This window comes from Nerophis ophidion, linkage group LG13, assembly GCF_033978795.1.
Source record: "Nerophis ophidion isolate RoL-2023_Sa linkage group LG13, RoL_Noph_v1.0, whole genome shotgun sequence".
NCBI classification, from domain to species: domain Eukaryota; kingdom Metazoa; phylum Chordata; class Actinopteri; order Syngnathiformes; family Syngnathidae; genus Nerophis; species Nerophis ophidion.
The window spans coordinates 55,514,144-55,534,143 of record NC_084623.1 but is presented as its reverse complement, the minus strand read 5'-3'; the positions used below and the strand labels follow the sequence as shown (position 1 = coordinate 55,534,143).

Genomic DNA, 20,000 nt, shown 5'->3' with positions numbered 1-20,000 from the left:
CGGCAATGCGGACCAAGCTCTGGCACTGATCATACAGGGTTCGCAACTTTTGGTCGCTAATAAAAAAGCCTTGCCTGTACCGGAAGTAGCAGACGATGTGCGCGTGACGTCACGGGTTGTGGAGCTCCTCACATCTGAACATTGTTGACAATCATGGCCACCAGCAGCGCGAGCGATTCGGACCGAGAAAGCAACGATTTCCCCATTCATTGGAGCCAGGATGAAAGAGTTGTGGATGAGGAAAGTGAGAGTGAAGGACTAGAGAAAAAAAGACTATAAAGTGGGAGTGATTCAGATGTTATTAGACACATTTACTAGGATAATTCTGGAAAATCTTATTGTGTTACTAGTGTTTTAGTGAGATTATATGGTCGTACCTGTACAACCTGAAGGTCGGCCCCGCACCTTTCTTCAGCACCAGTCGACGGGTGGGGGCGATGCCCATTTCTGCCCTTCGCAAGGGACCCTCTTCGAAACACGATCTTTCGAAATGATCGCTGCATAATAAACTGTACTTGGTGTGTGTGGTCCAATCCCACCGTGTTCGCTTGACCGCTCTGTTCCGTCATCTTTCGAAAATGTAAACAATGAAACACCGGCTGTGTTTGTGTTGCTAAAGGCGGCCGCAATACACCGCTTCCCACCTACAGCTTTCTTCTTTGACGTCTCCATTATTCATTGAACAAATTGCAAAAGAATCAGCAACACAGATGTCCAGGATACTGTGGAATTATGCGATGAAAACAGACGACTTATAGCTGTGAACGGTGCACATCATGCCGCAACGTTTTAGCGGGATACTTCGGCGCGAAATTTAAAATTGCAATTTAGTAAACTAAAAAGGCCGTATTGGCATGTGTTGCAATGTTAATATTTCATCATTGATATATAAACTATCAGACTGCGTGGTCGGTAGTAGTGGCTTTCAGTAGGACTTTAAGTGCGTCTTATAACCCGGTGCGCCTAATGTACGGAATAGTTCCGGTTCTGCTTACCGACCTCGAAGCAATTTTATGTGGTACATGGTGTGATGGTAAGTGTGACCAGGAGATGGCAGTAAAACATAAGAGATACGTGTAGACTGCACGATGATGGCAATATCCATCCATCCAACCATCCATTTCCTACTGCTTGTCCCGTTCGGGGTCGCGGAGTGTCGCCGGACCCTATATCAGCTGCATTCGGGCGGAAGGCGGTGTACACCCTGGACAAGTCGCCAGCAAATAATGTCTCCTAATAGGTGCCATTTTGGGGTCAATATACACACACCATAATAATACTTCTATGTTGAAGCACAGTACGTCTGACTACTGTGTAATGTTTCGCGGCTTCATGGCTAACCCAAGTTGCATTTTGACAGATTTTTTATCGGTAATTTTATTATGTTAAAATAAGGAAATAATTGGCTCAACCTCGACACCGTTGTTATGTAGCTTAAATTCTGAATCCTAATAGGTGCCATTTTGGGGTCCTTATACACACACCATAATAATACTTGTATGTTGAAGCACAGTACGTCTGACTACTGTGTAATGTTTCGCGGCTTCATAGCTAACCCAAGTTGTATTTTGACAGATTTTTTATCGGTAATTTTATTATGGCAAAATAAGGAAATAATTGGCTTAACCTCGACACCGTTGTCATGTAGCTTATATTTTTAATCCTAAAAAGGGGCCATTTTGGGGTCCTTATACACACACCATAATAATACTTGTATGTTGAAGCACAGTACGTCTGACTACTGTGTAATGTTTCGTGGCTTCATAGCTAACCCAAGTTGTATTTTGACAGATTTTTTATCGGTAATTTTATTATGTTAAAATAAGGAAATAATTGGCTTTATCTCGACACCGTTGTCATGTAGCTTATATTTTTAATCCTAATCGGTGCCATTTTGGGGTCCTTATACACTCACCATAATAATACTTGTATGTTGAAGCACAGTACGTCTGACTACTGTGTAATGTTTCGCGGCTTCATAGCGAACCAAAGTTGCATTTTGACAGTTTTTTTATCGGTAATTTTATTATGTTAAAATAAGGAAATAATTGGCTTAACCTCGACACCGTTGTCATGTAGATTGTATTCTGAATCCTAATAGGTGCCATTTTGGGGTCCTTATACACACACTATAATAATGCTTGTATGTTGAAGCACAGTACGTCTGACTACTGTGTAATGTTGCGCGTTTCACCAAGCGGTGCGGCTTCATTGCTAACCGAAGTTGCCGAAATTTGACAGATTTTTTTATCGATAATTTTATTATGTTTAATATGGAAATAATTTGATTTATCGATTTATTGTCACATACCTCGAAACCATTGTTGTGTATGGTATATTTTAGTCTGAATCGATCAATTTTGACCCAACAACTCATTGTAAATTCGCAAAGTTACAACAAACTACCAAATTTTTCCGACCATAGGGCGCACCGGATTATAAAGCGCACTATCGATGAGAGGGTCTATTTTCATACAAAAGCTGCACCATATTATAAGGTGCATTAAAGGGGTCATGTTATGATTTTTTTTTTACATTTAAAACCCTTCCTTGTGGTCTACAAAAGTTCTTTGGTCTAAATGTTGCATAGATGATGTTTTAAAGACCATCTTCGAGCCATTTTGGGGTCCTTATACACACACCATAATAATACTTGTATGTTGAAGCACAGTACGTCTGACTACTGTGTAATGTTTTGCGGCTTCATAGCTAACCCAAGTTGTATTTTGACAGATTTTTTTATCGGTTATTTTGTTATGTTGAATATGGAAATAATTGAATTCATCGATTTATTGTCACATACCTCGACACCGTTGTCACGTAAGTTAACTGAGTTGATACATTTTTACCCAATTACTCATTGCAAACTACCAAATTTTTCCCGACCATAGGGCGCACCGGATTATAAAGTGCACTAGTCTCTTCAGGATGCACCGTTTTGTAGGCGGTCTTGTTCACGTGCCTCCACTTCAACAGTGTCTTCTACCCGCCATTTTTGTCGTTTTTTTGCGCTTCCATAGCAAGACTACTGAGAGATATAAGTTAGAACTGTACGCTACTTTGTATTAGAAAGGGCAAGAGTGGAAGATGAATGCCCCAAAACAAGAGGATAGAGAACAAGAAGGAAATTATTGACTACAATGGCGCATTTTCGGGACTTATGCAGATCCCAAATACACATCAGCAGGTACCTAACGGGTAAGAAAAGTTGTTTTTTTGCATAATATTGCGAAACAAAACGCAAGATAATGTCTCCTACTAGGTGCCATTTTGGGGTCCTTATACACACACCATAACAATACTTGTACGTTGAAGCACAGTACGTCTGACTACTGTTTCACGTTTCACCAAGCGGTGCAGCCTCATAGCTTACTGAAGTTGCATTATGACAGATTTTCCGTGTGGAATGGTCTTATATTCTCGATGAAACATCAAAGTTTTGGTGTGGCATACTGTATTTCCTTGAATTGCCGCCGGCTATATAGTATGCGCCTGACTAGAATTAAACTCGTTTCGCAAAATAATTAGCGCATGTTTAGCATTACTCAGGATTAACGCCGGGTCAAACTTGTATCACAAAATATTATTTTTATTAGCGCATGTCTAGAATTTCCGCCGGGTCAAACTCGTTTCACAAAATAATTAGCATATTCCTAAAATTTCTGCCGGGTCAAACTCGTCACGTCACGAGTGACACTTCACCTGTCATCATTTTCAAAAACGAAGGAGGCTGATTCCAATCATTTGAAATCGCATAAAGGGAAGAAGATTAAGAGCTATTCAGTAGGATTTAAGGTCCAAGCTATTGAATATGCTAAAAAGAACAGTAACCAGCTATGTTTTATTAATATACCATAGCTGCGTGTGTCAAATATGAGTCATTAAATGACTCCCGCCTCCTGGTGGTAGAGGGCGCTAGTGATCCTTCTTGGACTACTCGGCTGCATAAAAAGTGACAACAAGCAGCGATCGTTTATTTTTTCCTCTCGCTTGCACTTTTAACATGGAGGATTACATATCTAAAATAAAACAGTTTTCTAAACTGGACTTTCAATCGAAGCAGGAGGTAATAAAGGAAGATCTCCATCGAGACAGAGAGACTTTTAAAACTGAAGAAAGATAAGGAAGACTTCCATAAACAAGTTATCGATGCTTTTGATCAGAAGGAGCTGCGCATGGACTTCAATCAATCAATCAATCAATGTTTATTTATATAGCCCCAAATCACAAATGTCTCAAAGGACTGCACAAATCATTACGACTACAACATCCTCGGAAGAACCCACAAAAGGGCAAGGAAAACTCACACCCAGTGGGCAGGGAGAATTCACATTCAGTGGGACGCCAGCGACAATGCTGACTATGAGAAACCTTGGAGAGGACCTCAGATGTGGGCAACCCCCCCCCTCTAGGGGACCGAAAGCAATGGATGTCGAGCGGGTCCAACATGATACTGCGAAAGTTCAATCCACAGTGGCTCCAAGACAGCAGCGAGAGTCCCGTCCACAGGAAACCATCTCGAGCGGATCAGCAGCGTAGAGATGTCCCCAACCGATACAGGCGAGCGGTCCATCCTGGGTCCCGACGAGCGGTCCATCCTGGGTCTCGACTCTGGACAGCCAGTACTTCATCCATGGTCATCGGACCGGACCCCCTCCACAAGGGAGGGGGGGACATAGGAGAAAGAAAAGAAGCGGCAGATCAACTGGTCTAAAAAGGAGGTCTATTTAAAGGCTAGAGTATACAGATGAGTTTTAAGATGAGACTTAAATGCTTCTACTTCATTTATAAGTAAAGGTAAGACCATAATAACGTTTGTTTTCTTTAATTAAATGTGTTTTTCATGATGGTATCCTTACATCACACTCAAATGTATATGCGCACGCCTAAATTTACCGCATGCCTTTGGTAAGCGCCGGAGTGAGAAGAAGTTTTAAAATAATTAGCGCCCCGGCGGCAATTCAAGGAAATACAGTACTTTATTTACTGAACAGGCGTCAGTCAACCTGCAGTCCGCACTTATCTCTAATGTGCGGCTGCCATATACCGGTCACACTTATCATTACAGTATGTAAAAAATTGCTTTGAGTTCGGTAAGCACAACCAGAAATAATAGTTACAATGCAATTTTTGTCGATTTTTGAGAAAATCAAAGGATTTTAAGTGCGCCTATAATAAATAACAATAAAATATCTCTTAAAATAGAAAGGCATGACCGGCAGCAGGCGTTTTATCCCGCATGCAGACACATTATCTCATCATTTTTCGCTGTAACACATACAGTGCATGCATGTACACTCACTCTGTCACAGCGGTTCATCCTCTCACACACTCCCACATGCTCCCACTGTAAAAAAAACCCACACAAGCACGGGTGAACGCGAGGGCTGTGGCTGAGGAGAAGTGACAGTCCCTTCATGGCCGCCGGCCTCCTATTCTCCGAGCGCTGGCTAGTCAAGCTAGTAATGAGGCCGTGGAACGTTCTAAGTGTCATCCGGATCTGGTTCCCACACCATGACCCCCGTGCTGCCCCATGAGGAGATAAGAACACACTCCGGAAATTATTTATGAGGTTTTTCTTTCCATTTATAGATACTTTATTTGGTAATACATGCCTAAGAATACTGTGCTGCTATTTTAAGTGCTTGTGTGACATAAAAGTATAGATTTGATAACCTTATGCAGTCAATAACACAGATTCTTACACGTTGATTATACATACATGTTGTCTTGGAACATTTCTAATAAAGTAGTCAAACAAAATTGTCATTCTTAGATTCATGGCAAAGTATGTAAGGTAGAAAGATGCCTTTGTCTTTATTCACTGAATAAAAGGTGGGAGTGGGAGAGTAGGCTCAGTTTGGAGGGGGGGGAGAGCTTTCGACTCAACGCAGTGGAAAGTGGCCACACTGGAAACAATGGTGCATTGTTAAATGAGCACCGGGAAAGGAGAGGAAATACTTTCAACGAGTAAACGACGCACAGCACTATCGCGATTTACACAAACGTACATTAATGGTTTCCAACTGGATGTCTTTCAAAACTGACTTTGAAACAACAACAAAAAATAGCCGCGTTCGTCAATTGTGGCAACGTTGATGTCCATCGATGGATCCACGTTGTTGGTTGGGAAATGACCAAAATACATTGGTCAAATCAACGTTAAAACACAACATTGATTAAACGTCGTCAAAAACCATGTTGTTTCAACGTTGTATTTGCGTTGTAGAATATTGGTTGGGAAATGACCACATTTCAATGGTCAAATCAACGTTACAACTTAACATTGATTAAACATTGTCATTGATTATACATATGTATTTATACATACAAATATATACATACATATATATATATACATATATACACATATACATATATATATAAATATATATAGATATATACACATATATATATACATATACATATATATAAATATATATATACACATATATATACATATATATACATATATATATATATATACACATATATATACATACATATATATATATATATACATACATATATATATAGGGGCTTCACGGTGGCAGAGGGGTTAATGCGTCTGCCTCACAATACGAAGTTCCTGCAGTCCTGGGTTCAAATCCATGCTCGGGATCTTTCTGTGTGGAGTTTGCATGTTCTCCCCGTCAATGCGTGGGTTCCCTCCGGGTACTCCGGCTTCCTCCCACTTCCAAAAACATGCACCTGGGGATAGGTTGATTGGCAACACTAAATTGTCCCTAGTGTGTGAATGTGAGTGTGAATGTTGTCTGTTTATCTGTGTTGGCGACTTGTCCAGGGTGTACCCCGCCTTCCGCCCGATTGTAGCTGAGATAGGCGCCAGCGCCCCCCGCCACCCCGAAAGGGAATAAGCGGTAGAAAATGGATGGATGGACATATATATATATACATATATATACATACATATATACATATATAGACATATACATATATAGACATATACATATACACATATATATATATATATATATATATAGACATATACATATACATATATACATATATATATATATATATATATATATATATATATATATATATATATATATGGGCAGTACAGTGGAAGAGGGGTTAGTGCATCTCCCTCACAACACGAAGGTCCTGAGGAGTCCTGGGTTCAAACCCGGGCTTCAGATCTTTCTGTGTGGAGTTTGCATGTTCTCCCCGTGACTGCGTGGGTTCCCTCCGGGTACTCCAGCTTCCTCCCACTTCCAAAGACATGCACCAGGGGATAGGTTGATTGGCAACACTAAATTGGCCCTAGTGTGTGAATGTTGTATGTCTATCTGTGTTGGCCCTGCGATGAGGTGGCCACTTGTCCAGGGTGTAAACCGCCTTCTGCCTGAATGCAGCTGAGATAGGCTCCAGCACCCCCCACAACCCCAAAAGGGACAAGTGGTAGAAAATGGATATATATATATATATATATATATATATATATATATATATATATATATATATATATATATATATATATATATAAAATACAAAATACTTGTTTATTTAACATATTTGACCAATTATGCTAATTCTAGTTGATTCTGATAATAATCTCTGTGATGAAGTCTCAGTTCCATTAGACAAGGCTGGCAAACAGTAAGTAGGTCAGATATAATCATTGAATACGAGTAAGAATATTAATTCTGTGTTTCTATCCGACCGAGTCCCGGTATCAAACTCTTGGGACGATTTGAAAACCGATGCTTTCGGCCCGTATGGCGATATTTTCGTCGTCCAGGTCGTAGCCACACCCCCTCAGGTGTAGCGGCCAGGTGAGGTGCAGCACATAGACGGGGCCCGGCTCTTTCCAGGAAAGGAAAGCGAGACGAAAAGTCGATTAATCAGCGGAGGAAACTTCACCTTTCGATTTTTTTATCTCATCATTTTGACTTTTTCCCCCCACAATTTATATCATAATTTTGACTTTTTATCTCTTAATGAAATAGTTTTTATCTGAATTGTGACATTTTCCAATCTCATGATGGCTATTTATCTTGTAATTTAGATATTTTTAATCTAGTAATTATGACTTTTTTTGTAATACATTTGAAAATTTTCCTCACAATGTTGAATTTCACATCTCTCTTTTCTCATACTTTCGCCATTTTATCCCACAATTACAACATTTTATTTAGTAATTATGACTTTCCATCTAATTTTTTTCCATGTATTGCATGATTTAGATTTTTCAAGGAAAGGAAAGCGAGCCGAATAGTCGATTAATCATAGGAGGAAACGTCACCTTTTTGTTGTGCTGCTGTCTCTTTTAGCAGCATGCAGTCACAAAACCAAACCACTGACAACACTTTTCCATTATTGGATGGGTTATTCTCACTCAGGGTGTCAGTAAGTCACAATCATTTCATCTAAAGGACAACACTTGAACTGTAACACCATGTCTGTACAAAACTACACATTACACACCTCGGTATCTTTAAAACCTGCACACGTTCACACCTCGTCGTGCTTTGAATTTTGAGTTCAACCCCCCCAGACAATTGTGGAATATTAACGTTTCTCTACAATTTAAAATGCCATCAAAGTCTGATTGCTTACGGTTTACCCGAGACCTTCGTTTTTCCGTTTTGTTACGATTGGATGGAAACGATTCCGACGTGGACTGTAATGTATGCTTCAGCGCCGATGTGGCATCTGTAGGGAATTCATATCATGTCCTATATGAATTATTTTGACAGTGACCTAAGCCGAGCGCCGTTCTGCAGCAATTAGGATCAACATTATGCAAAGCTTCCATGGGAGGGCTCTGCATTTCTCACTCAGTGGCGAGTCCCTAATGACTTGTGTTTTGCACTTCTTTGATTGGATCACAGACGGTAATTACGGGTGTAGGACTTTAATTGAACATATGGAACATCAACATGCTAATGCTCTCCCTGACCCCCTGAGGGCACCACAGACTGTGAAAGCTTTTACAAAAGGCTTAAAAACCCTTCTTTTAAAAAAAAAGCCTTTTTTTGATTTATGCATACTAGTTGTAGCTATTAGGCTGTTCTAGTTTTTATATTTGTTTTTATTATCATTTTTTTTTTTTTAATACACTAGCATTTTGAGGTTGTTTGCGCAATTTAAAGTGCTCTTTACAAATAAAATCTATTATTATTAATATTATAAAGGATTTGCAAATCCTCCACACCACAACTCTGCTCCGGACAGGCTAACCTCCTCCAACCTCCGAGGAAAAAGCTATGAACAACGGGAGACCAGGCTTTCTGCTCCGCCGCTCCCAGTCTGTGGAACGCTCTCCCTGACCACTTGAGGGCACCACAGACTGTGAAAGCTTTTAAAAAAGGCTTACAAACCCTTCTTTTTTAAAAAGCTTTTTTTTAAGATATATGAATAATAGTTCAAGCTATTAAGTCTTTCCAGTTTATTTTTTTTGTTGTTATCTTTTTATTTTTTAATACACTGTAGCACTTTGAGGTTGTTTACTCAATGTAAAGTGATTTTTACAAATAAAACGTATTATTTTTATTATTAAGGATTTGCAAATCGTTGCATTCTGTTTTTATTTACCATTTACACATCCCCGTCTAAATTCATGACTTTTTAAAACTATTCTTTGCTCTTTGGAGATAAGGCCTCAAACGATTAATCGAAGCTTTCTTTTGGTCATCGACTGAATCAATTTGAACTCCGTTCTTTTCTCTCTCTTTGCTGTCTCCTCATCCAGGCGTGGGGCCCCCTGGCGCCGGGGTCCTGTGATGGTAACCATGGTCCCCGGCAGCCGCTACGTCTGCAGCACCCACGCCAGGGAGGGCGACTCCACCAACGACCGAGAGGAGCGGATCTTAGCCGTGTTGGGCATCATCGGGACTATCCTCAACCTTCTGGTGGTCATATTCGTCTACATCTACACCACCGTCACTTAGGAGCCTCAGGACCGTTTCTCCCCCGACGTCCCGACCGTCAAGTGTTTGTGCACCCGGAGGGCGAGATGTTGAGTTGGGTTGGCTCGTCGCCACAATCGCAGCCCTGTGAGGACAGATCTACTCCGTTTTTCCCGAAGACCGCCGCACACGTCGCATCTTCTTTGCCTTCCAGCCGGCCGCCAACAACTGCTGACAGCGTCTGCCTGCCGTCCTGACATCGCTTTTCTACCGAGACAGGACTCGACGGAGGGTTTTAACGTCTTTTCCGACTGTCGATATCGTTGTTTTTGTTAGAAAGATAGCGTTTGTTTCGCTGCCTGGTAAATATTCACGGACCAGGAGCTAGTAGTGACGAAGAAGACTGCTGGTGGCCTCTCATTTAAAACCTTTTAATTTCATTATAAAATATATAGATATTTAATTTTGTTTGCCAGTTTCTGTAAACAGGTTTTAAAAGGTTTTTCCAAATATCGATATTGTTGTTTTTGCTTTGGAAGATAGCGTCCTCAATCAATCAGTTTATTTATATAGCCCTTAATCACAATTGTCATTTTGGCGTGTATTTTTAAAAATCATTATATTGATTATTACAAGTTTCCTTTTTTCATGTACTTAATTTTTTTGTGTAATTTTGCTTTATTAGAATTATTTAATTAATTTTTATTTTTTTTTACCAGTTTGTATAGCAAACAGGTTTTAAAAGATAGCATCCTCAATCAATCAAAGTTTATTTACATGGCCCTTGATCACAATTGTCTCAAAGGGCTGCCAACTGAAACCGTCTCTTTGAAAACGTTGGCAGGTATTTTTAAAAATCATTATAATGTTCATCACAAGTTTCTTGTTATCATGTTCTTTATTTATTTTTTGTAATTTTACTTCATCATAATTATTTTATATTATTTGTTTACTAGTTTCTGTAGCAAACAGGTTTTAAAAGGTTTTTCCAAATGTATGTATTCTTTATATAGCCCTTAATCACAATTGTCTCAAAGGGCTGCCAACTGAAGCTGTCTATTTTAAAACTTTGGCGGGTATTTTTAAAAATCACTATAAATTACTCATTACAAGTTTCTTTATTTTTTGTAATTTTATTTCATTATAATTATTATTAATTTTTTTTACCAGTTTCTGTAGCAAACAGGTTTCAAAAGGTTTTCCAAATGTCGATACAAATGGCGATTTTTTAATTTATTTGTTAATACTAAATATAGTATTGCTACAAAACACTCAATCAATCAAAGTTTATTTATACAGCTCTTAATCACAATAGTCTCAAAGGGCTGCCAACTGAAGCGGTCTATTTTAAAACTCCGGCGGGTATTTTTAAAAATCGTTATATTGCTCATTGCAAGTTTGTTTTTTACATATTTTACTTATTTTTTGTAATTTTATTTCATTATAATTATATTATTGTATTTTTTTTTACTAGTTTCTGTAGCAAACCGGCTTAAAATGTTTTTTCAAAGGTCGATATCTTTGTTTTTGTTCGGGTTTTAGCCTTTTTATTTATTTGTTAATATTAAATATAGTATTGCAACAAAACAATACCAACCGAAGTCCTCTCTTTTAAAACTAAATTTAAAAAAATATATATATATATATTGCTCATTACAAGTACATTTTTTTCCATGTTTTTTATTTATTTTTATTTTTTATTTTTGGGAAGATAAACATATACTGACCAGTACAGCAGAACAAAGAAGTACAAAACTCTAGAACTCTCTTTAAATACTTTTGGCAGGTATTTCAAAAACTTTCAAATAATTTAAAAAATTATATTTCATTATATTTACATTTTTTTCCCCAGTTTCTGTAGCAAGCAGGTTTAAAAGGGTTTTCAAATGTTGATATTGCTGCTTTTGTTTGGCAGATAGCATCTGATTACAGACCAGTACTGCAGAACAAAATATAGTATCGCTACAACAGTAGAAACCGCTACTACCAACTAGGAGTCTCTTTTTATACTTTGGCAGATATTTAAAAAAAACTACTATATTCACATGGAGTTTTAAAAAATAGATTTCCATGGAGCTAGCATGTCCATACCTCAGCACGCCAGAGGAGAGATTCCTGGCGCTGCTGGGGGTGATCGGCATCATACTCAATCTCCTCCTGCTCGCCTTTGTCTACGTCTACACGTCGGTTTGACGCGGCCCGCTTGACTCGGTGTCTCCTCGACACACTATCTTGCACCCTTCCGTGTGTATTCACCCCAGTCCTCCGCGGTGGAGATGACGTGTTTACTTAAGCCCGCCTTGCCGGCGCTGGACCCCGAACTGACGGATGTAATTGAATTAGCGCGGTTGACGCTCTCTGCCTTCCCGCGTTCATGCTACCAAAATGGAACGGGAGCTCGTCGGAGCTCGTCAAAGCGAAAGAGATCCCGATGGGCGTCAGGGACTAACGGTTTACTTCCTGGGTTGGCTCCGTCCTGCGGGAATGGAGTCCAGTCAGAGACCACTGAGACAACGTACCACGCATGGACGCGGTCATGGTGACACAAAGATGCAGGATATCGAACCTGAGCAGGCGTCTACCGCCTGTTTGCAGTCCCGGGAAGACGGCAAACATAGCTTGACATTGATTTGCAGCTTTTCCACTAAACTTGCGTCCTGTTGTGGATATCATTTGGGACAATTTTTTGGAAACTCTGGACTGAATCTTCACCTGATTTCTGTGTTTTGTCTTCTCCACCAACAAGCTGAAAGCGGAGAAGATATTAAAAAACCGAACAGACCAGCACAGGATCTTCCGCCATTGTGTTTTCTGGGCTTGTAAAAAAAAAAAACTAACTCAGGGCCGCCCTTCCCCATCATTTACTCGTCAAATGTCGACGAATAAGTCCCTCCGGAATTCCGCAGGCTTTTTTGTGATTGTCGCGGTCTGAAATGCCTGACTTCGCGGCAGCTTTTTTTTTTTCCCGAAAGCTGCGACAAAAGTAGCAATGTTTTGAGGCTTGTTTATTTTTTTAATAACATTGAATGGACTTGTGATTTTATGAAGTTGTTATGAAGCTTTTAAGTGTTCCTGGAAACAAAACAATTGAGAGAAAAAAAATACTGACTTAGATGTTTTACTTGTTTTATACCACGCAGACTTAAAAGTACATCTGAGGAAAATGACAGTCCACGGGTCTTTAGGATTTCCAATCCAAAGTAAAATATGTCAATGGAGGAGGTGGTCTGAGTGGTAAAAGAGGAGCAATGTTCATATGTTGGTAAAATTCAGTGTTTTATCAATCACAGCTAATATTGTAGATCCAACATTTTTTATTTTCATGTCCATTCTGGGTGTCTCTTTCAGTAAAAAAAAGTGTAAAATTCCATTCTGTTTTTTGAGGTGGTTTGTCACAACGTTTTAAGCATTCTATCAGACATTATTGCGACATTTTGTGTTTGTATTCCTGAAAAATAACCAATATAAATATATATAAACCCAAGCACACATACAAGCGTATGTAAACTATTTATATATATGTATGTATATATATATATAAATATATTGATTGATATATTTTTATTTCAAATATGCAAAAAAAAAACAAGAGCAAGCATGATCCAATACATTGCTATATATATATATATATATATATATATATATATACATATATATGCATATGTACAGATATATAAACATACATATATATATAAATACGTGTGTATACAGACATACTGTGCATACATATATACATACATATATGTATGTCTATACACATACATTCATATATATGTATATATAGATAGACATACATTTATATACATATATACATACATATAAACATACATACATACACACACATATAGATACATATATGTATATACACATGTATACATAAATACATTTGCATATATACACATACTTAAGTACATACTCACACATTGTATATATACACACATACATATATACATACACATATATATACATATACATATATATATATATATATATATATATATATATATATATATATATATATATATATATATACATATATATATATACATCCGTGAACATCCGCAATCGGTTTGTATTATTTATTTGTTTGTTTTTTTAATTTGTCCCGTCCAGCCACTCAGACAAACCATATAGTGGATGTAGATGATCTATATCTGCTGTACACATGTACTTTAGAAAAGAGAAGTGTTGGATACTTCTCTTGTTGCCTTATTTCTCTTTGACTTCATTAAATGTTGGAGTAGAATTATGTACGGCCTTGCAAATTTGTTCAATGCCCGCAACTTCCCCGCTTATTTTTGGTTAGCATCATTATCACCAATGACTGCTCTTGTCAACGGTGCTAAGCATTCTGGGTAATGTATGTATGTGAACATTTAATACCACACCGGCGTCCTCACTTGCTAGTTTACATGAATTTGAAGAAACTTAAGACCTGGAGGGACCGATAAATGATTTACAAGATTCTTTGCTTATTATTTTCTTGTCAAGAGGGGGGCTCAAAATAGGGGCCCAATTTAGCTAGGAGCGGCCCCTAAAATAACTGTTTCTGTTCAACGTATCATTTTAAACTTGTGCAGTGTTTGTATTTGGAATTTGCTCTGAAAAGTAGGAGTGGACGTAACATAATAAAGTAATGTAATAATATCGTACAACATTTACCTTGGAGAGTGGATTTCCGTCAAACACACCATCAGCAGTTTCTCCATATTTAATGGTTAACTGTCCGCAGTTTAAAGTGTGAAAGTCACCCATTCCAGCTCGCAATTAATTGAATGTATTATATCTCAAGAGTCAAGCATGCAGACAAGCAAGCGTTCAAATAAACATCAACAGTCCTGGAACTTTTACGACGATTAAAAACGATATCTTCAAGTAGAGACAGGTAAAAACATTTGTACGCAAAACAGAAAACCAAAACTATTTACCTGGCTCAGGTTTACATCGATGGAGGTTGAAGCTTTACCAATGTGGCCAAAAATATTTATACATATGTGTCTTTTTTGTTTTTAAATAAAATATTACTACTTAGGACATATTTTTTGGGGTAATTCAGACAATTTTCGTATTTAAAAAATGCAATATTCAACCTACAATTTTAATATTTACGGTTGAATGATATTGTGAAAAGAAATACAACAGTACTTTTTTTTTTTTCCAGTATTAAATTGTGTGTGTAGTTCAGTATCAGGAATCGAAATAAATATGCTGATCAAAAAATTAATTCTAAAAATACAACATTTTATTACTGTATTTTTTTGGACTGTAGCGCACACAATTATATAAGCTACACCCACTAAATGTAAAAAAATGATAAAAATAATCATGTATATATTTGTCGCAGATAAATACATTGTGAAATGAGTTGTTCACAAATAAATATTTGCAAATGTTTATCTACACACATTGTCTGTAACACGGCAGTAAAACGGCCGATCAAACAAAACATAAGTCTCCAATCAGCTAAACAGACTCGATAACGCCACAGTGACATTTTGTTGAATTTACTGAGGAACTGGTGAAACTGACAAAATACAAAAATAATGCCATTGTAAGTTAATAACACTAACACAGTCACTCGTAAAGGTGTTAGCATATGAGCTAGTGCAAACGACTCTAGCTTGATCACAATGCTATAGCGCGTACAAATATGTATGAAAACACTCCAACAGACATCACACATGGGACGCTTTAGTAAGTAAGAATTGTTTTAGTTTTATTGTAAAACTTACAAAGAATCCACATGAGTAAAAACGCTATGAACGGCTCGGAGACCGAACGGTAATTGTGCTTCCGGTTGAAAGCTCTAAGACGCACCTGCAGTCAGAGAACTCGTCCAATTCTTAGTTTGAAAAATTCCTAGTTTGTGAACCCGTTCTCAAACAATAGCAATAAAAACTATTCTGATTCTGATTCTGATCCAGATTCGAAAGGTGGCACCGTAGCACAAACAATAACACACCTTTACAGTGTCTTTGCATGTGTTTTATAAAACAAAAATTTTCTCTATGGCCGTTAGCGAAGAAAAATCCATAAATTAAGCCTGTGGAGGGAGATGTGGCTAGCGCTGCCTGCAGGAGCAAAGGTCACCGCCTCTGTCCGTGGCGCTGAGGACAGAGCACCATCAGACGGGGGCGTGGCAGTGCTGATGGCGAGACACAGCCGGCAGGTGATTAGATTTCACAGGTGGTACGTGTTAATCTAATCACCTGTTGTCTTTAACAGTGAGCGGCCGGGAGCAGGAGGGGGGAGAGAGGATACGGACGTGAACATTGTTAAAACCTGCACGCTGGGCTCCTGTGCCGTGTATGACAGTGGGACTGCGAGGAAACAACCTGCACATAACCACATCGCTTTAAAGGGTTAAAATCGTAGGAAAAAAGTAGCGGTTTATGGTCCTCTGGTTTTTCTGCATGACTTTGATGTTAAATTTGGTTGCGACAGATTTGAGCTTAACAGACTTGATGCCAAACACAGCAATGGAGGCAAAAAGCCCACAGGTTATGTTCTCAGCCATCTGCTCTGCCCACACACACACACACACACACACACACACACACACACACACACACACATGGCGTAACCCAGTGGTGTCCAAACTACGGCATGTATTTATATGACATAATCAAAACAACCTTCCCTAGTCATGGCGGGAACAAAAAGCAACTAACATAAAGGTCAAAACACATAGTCACACATGACAAAACAAACACACTGAACATTGTGGATATTTTAAAAAATAAAAAAACGTCCAAACACCATGAAATAAACTCTAAATTACACGCAATTATGTCCATTAGAGTGCATGACGAGAAAAATATAAAACACTCTCCACACTTCTCCGTGTTTGGCACATTTTAGCTGCTTGATATTTCTGATTAAATGCAAAACTTTGAAAAGGTCATCACAGATATAAACAAGGTAGGAGTTGAACTTTCATATCCTCTTAATATCCAAATATATTGATTATATATCCATTATGTTAATTTTATATTTACACACACACACACACACACACACACACACACACAGCATAACCCGGCGGTGTCCAAACTACGGCATGTATTTATATGACATAATCAAAACAACCTTCCCTAGTCATGGAGGGAACAAAAAGCAACTAACATTAAGGTCAAAACACATAACAAAACATGTAACATATAAATACATGCATGTATTTATATGACATAATCAAAACAACCTTCTCTAGTCATGGCGGGAACAAAAAGCAACTAACATAAATATATATATTTACACACGCACGCACGCACGCACGCACGCACGCACGCACGCACACACACACACACACACACACACACCTGGCATAACCCAGTTGTGTCCAAACTACGGCATGTATTTATATGACATAATCAAAACAACCTTACCTAGTCATGGCGGGAACAAAAAGCAACTAACATAAATATATATATTTACACACACACACACACACACACACACATACACACACACACACACACACACACACACACACACACCAGCCTTTCTCTGCTGCATAGACCTGACAAAATTACACAACTGTTAAATCCCGACAAAGGTAAACGTCCTGATTGTTCTTGCAGTTCTGCACCGCAAACTTTGGTACGCTTCAGTGGTACTGCTCAGTACTCCTTCTTCCAGTCTTCCGCTACATTGCCAGTTCAAGCATAAACCCCCCGTCTTAAGCTTTGAGCCCCCGAGCCACTGTCCTTTGAATGAGGAAATGTGTTTTATGTAAACGGTAATAAAAGGTCCGATTGCTCTGCTCAGTGCTGACGTTTCCCACTAAGGATTGTCCGGCCTTGAGGGAAAATCTGGTGCGATTGACACACTTTTGACATCTTGACATGTTTGAACCGATTCCTGGTACCTGGGAATCGATACCGGTAGTCAACGGTAAACATTTTCAGTACTTTTGTGAGTATTAATAAATGTTATTTGTTCGATAGCAAAAATCACTGTTACATTTAAAAATTAGATTTTCTTATTGAAACGGGGATAGCAGGTCGATTTTATGTGTCCAACTTGATCATTTCACGATATTGCCATATTTTTGCCGAAAGGAATTAGTAGAGAACATCGACGATAAAGTTCGCAACTTTTGGTCGCTAATAAAAAGGCCTTGCCTGTACCGGAAGTAGCAGACGATGTGCACGTGACGTCACGGGTTGTGGAGCTCCTCACATCCTCACATTGTTTACAGTCATGGCCACCAGCAGCAAGAGCGATTCGGACCGAGAAAGCGACAATTTCCCCATTAATTTGATCCAGGATGAAAGATTCGTGAATGAGGATATTGACAGTGAAGGACTAGAATTTTTTTTTAAATAAAATAAAAAGCGACGGCCCAGGGCGGCGGAAGTGTGAGCGTTTCAGATGTAATTAGACATACTTACTAGGATAATTCTGGAAGATCCCTTATCTGCTTATTGTTTTAATAGTGTTTTAGTGAGATTGTAAAAACATACCTCGAGGTCGGATGGCTGCGGTGAACACGCAGTGTCTCCGAGAGAAGCCGAGGAGTCAAGCTGCCTGTTAAACAGCTACTGCAGGAGAACGAATAATCCAATGATGTCTCCGGTACGATATATATCACAATTTTCCCATCCAAAAACTTGCTGGTTGACGTAGAGAAACATGTTCGCTTGACCGCAGCTTCACAACAAACAAAGAAACACCGGCTGTGTTTCGGTGCTAAAGGCAGGTGCAATACACCGCTTTCCACCAACAGCTTTGTTCTTTATAGTCTCCATTATTAATTGAACAAATTGCAAAAGATTCAGCAACACAGATGTCCAAATTACTGTGTAATTGCGCGATGAAAAGAGACGACTTTTAGCCGCTAGTAGTGCTGATCTAGCATGTCCCGTCCAACTCGAAACGTCACAAACACACGTCATCATTCCGCTACGTTTTCAACAAGAAACCCCGCGGGAAATTTAAAATTGTAATTTAGTAAACTAAAAAGGCCGTGTGTTGCAATGTTAATATTTCATGATTGATATATAAACTATCAGACTGTGTGGTCGCTAGTAGTGGCTTTCATTAGGCCTTTAAAGAAGATCTAATAATGATAAATGTGCTGTCCAGTATATTAAACACCAATGCAGTTGCACCTCCAAAACATTAGATGGCAGTACTGTATCGGCCAGACCTGGGAAAAATACGCCCGTTAACATTTTCAATATGTTCTGCATAATTTTTTTAGACCTTTATCATCAAAACTGTCGCCGCCATTATGATGTGTTTTGACCGTAATGACAAATTACATTAAATTTGAACTATATAAAGTATTTCAAAGGTCGAAATCTGCGCTTTCGGGTTTTATAGGGGTTATTACGGTAATCTGCGCCACAGCAGCTCAGACCAGGAACAAAGCAGAGTGGGCGGGGTTTGTTTTCACAGCAGCCAGCCCTAAGCGCGTGTGTCAGAAACAGATGCGGAAAAAGATTTTTACGTGATAATATATCATACTGTAGGAGTTTATTACACTTTGCATTCATATTTTGCTGTTTGTTACATTTTTGTTGTGTTTTGCTTGATTGTAAAAGATACACAACTACGGAGGAGCTGGTCTAAGAAGTAAAAGTGTTGTGTTTTACTAAGAACTGAGGGGAGATGACGGCAACAGACACCAGAGTACAGTATAGTTCTAAGTAGGGATGCACCGAAATGAAAATTTGTGGCTGAAGCCGAATAAAAATCAAACGCTTGTCCGAAGGCCGAATAATGAATGCAGTTTTTCATAATTTTTTAAATATTGCATAAATAGCTTAGAATAAATATTTAGACATGTTTTTCAAATAAAGTATTTTTTTTAATATTCCAGTAGCCTTTGCTTTTTAAAAAAAGCACAAAGTTTTTCATTTAGGCCTTCAGACAAAACATGCATTCCAAAAAAAAATAAAGTGCATTAAAGTGGATAAACCCACAACAAATGAATTAGTGTCCTTTTGGCAAAAGTCTGCTTAGCCCCAGTAGATATGCTAAAAATGTAAACAGAGGCCCCACTAAATCTCAATAAGTGTGTGCTTGTAACCTCATACACCTATACAGGTACACAACATATCCCAACGTCACCGCGTCAAAAAATTGCGTCACACGCCACTATTTGGCCTTGTTTTTAAC

General features: G+C 38.6%; 1 protein-coding gene across 1 annotated transcript in view; it reads left to right on the top strand.

Moving 5' to 3' along the window:
* Nucleotides 1-13,787, top strand: part of LOC133564751 (protein TUNAR-like) — a 16,357-nt gene extending 2,570 nt beyond the window's left edge. Inside the window, exon 2 of the mRNA XM_061919232.1 lies at nucleotides 9,719-13,787. Within this exon, the coding sequence (XP_061775216.1) occupies nucleotides 9,750-9,917 (168 nt within the window). The 5' untranslated portion in view covers nucleotides 9,719-9,749 and the 3' untranslated portion in view covers nucleotides 9,918-13,787. The remainder of the gene's footprint in view (nucleotides 1-9,718) is intronic.
* Nucleotides 13,788-20,000: the final 6,213 nt, after the last annotated feature.